At 52.7% G+C, this 1,938-nt stretch overlaps 1 protein-coding gene across 1 annotated transcript; it reads left to right on the top strand.

The window, feature by feature from the left end:
* The first annotated feature begins 493 nt into the window (after window positions 1-493).
* On the top strand, window positions 494-1,686 carry LOC109749414 (NDR1/HIN1-like protein 10). The gene has a single exon (XM_020308381.3). The coding sequence runs from the start codon at window positions 494-496 to the stop codon at window positions 1,319-1,321; it is 828 nt and encodes a 275-aa protein (XP_020163970.2). The 3' UTR covers window positions 1,322-1,686.
* Window positions 1,687-1,938: the final 252 nt, after the last annotated feature.

Raw genomic sequence — 1,938 nt, 5'->3', positions numbered from 1 at the left:
AAGGAGGACGTGGGGGCGCGGGGGACGCAGATCTGCAGGCGGGGCAGCAGGCAATCCTCGATTCCCTCCAATCGGAGGCAAAGGAGGAGGCCAACCGCCGTATCCTCCAGGCGGATCAGGAAGCAGAAGTTGACGAGATGCTTGCCGATATGGACGAGCGCTCCTACGCTCCCGTCTACCCGGTGCCCACCATAGAGATCCGGCGACGCCGAAGCGCAGTTTTGCGCAGCACGCAGAATTTTTTTCTTTTGCATGCTTTGTATGAATTTTGGGGGTGAAATATGAGATACTCGGATGCATAGTAAAAAATATGAGGTGTGACCGGTAACTGCCCACGGACTGCCAGTGTAGCTCTTATATTAGCGTTTTGTTTCGAAGGGACCCTGAGACGCAGCTGGACCCATATGTGGGCCCTTTTCTTATGGCAAGACGAGCGACACACATGTCGGATGCTCTGCTCCTACCAGAGTGTGAGTGACAAAAGCAAATTCACATGGCAGTTGAGCTGTTCGCAAATGCTATACACAATCACACGGACCACGTAGATACTTTGCTTGCTTCCACCCCCAGCCAGAGATTCTACCCACAGGCTCTAGTCCCTGATAAACACCCACCTCCTCTAGAGTCAGTATATGGCAGCAAACTCCTGATAAACACCACCTCCGCCGAGAAGAAAAGCCTCCGGCCGGCGGCAACAATGTGCGGCCGCGACGACGACTGCTACCTGACGAGGGACGAAGTCAAGTACCTCTTCATCTGCTTCGGCGTCGTCGCGGTCGTGGTCCTCCTCGCCGTCCTCCTGGCCGCCTTCGTCTACCTCCGCCACGTCACCATCACCGTGGAGGACGCCTCGCTCACCAGGTTCGACCTGCTCACCTCCCCGGTGACGGGGATCGCCTACAACCTCTCGCTCACCCTCAAGGTCCGCAACCCCAACTGGGCCATGAGCATGAAGAACGTGGAGCCCTTCGTGGCCGCCTACAGGTTCGACGGCCAGCAGTTCGACCGCGTGCAGATCGCCGCCACGGGCGACAAGCACCCCGCCGGCGCCACCAGGGTGTACCACCTCACCTCCTCGTCCCAAGGCGCCTTCGTGTCCCTGGGCAGCGCCGGCGAGCAGGAGTACAAGAAGGAGAGCAAGACGGGGACGTTCGACGTGGAGGTGGCGCTGACCCGCAAGGTGAGCTACACGGCGCGCTACACCAAGTGCAAGATCGAGGCCGTCTGCCCGCTCAAGCTGCAGCTCGTCAAGCCCGACTCCACCACCGTCGTCTTCCAGAAGGTGAAGTGCAAGCTCCAAAAGGCCGAGAAGAACTGCTAGCTACTAGCGTATGCATGGATTGATCATGTTCGTGGTTTTGTGTGGTGTCCATCATCATTAATTACTTTTGTATTCCATCACATCATTTGCCCGTTTGTTTGGAATTCAAGTGTGTGTGTGTGTGTGTGTTTCTTCCCATTTTTTCACGCCCATCACGTCTGTTTTGATTTGAAGTGTGTGTGCTGGGGTTTTTTCATTAATTATTTGTTGTGTAAGATGTAATAATAAGATTTTCGATGCTATCTTCCTGATGTAAAAGAACAGGTTTGATGTTGTTTCTTGGTTGTAGGAAAAAAAGATTTGATGCTAGCTTTTTGTTGGATCAACGTTCAAGGGGGGGAAAGGTTTGATGCTATCTTCTCATGAGCTGATGAGCATCCACACTGCTTGTGAGTGAGGCTAGACGGGTACACGCAACGTGTATGCCGCGGCCCGTGGGTGGCATCTAAGCAATTATTGTTCAGCATTCAGTTGTATCTTTGCATGGCATACAATTTTTTTTTAAAGAAAGATTACCCCAGGTCTCTGCATCTGAAATGATGCATGCAGCCAAATTATTAAGTAAAAAGGTCGTACAAAACGTCTGTGATATAGTTGTATCTTTGCATGGCATACAA

The sequence above is a fragment of the Aegilops tauschii genome, chromosome 1 (genome assembly GCF_002575655.3).
Source record: "Aegilops tauschii subsp. strangulata cultivar AL8/78 chromosome 1, Aet v6.0, whole genome shotgun sequence".
Lineage (NCBI taxonomy): Eukaryota > Viridiplantae > Streptophyta > Magnoliopsida > Poales > Poaceae > Aegilops > Aegilops tauschii.
Note: the sequence above shows the minus strand (reverse complement) of the source record. Positions and strands in the feature narration are given on the sequence as shown.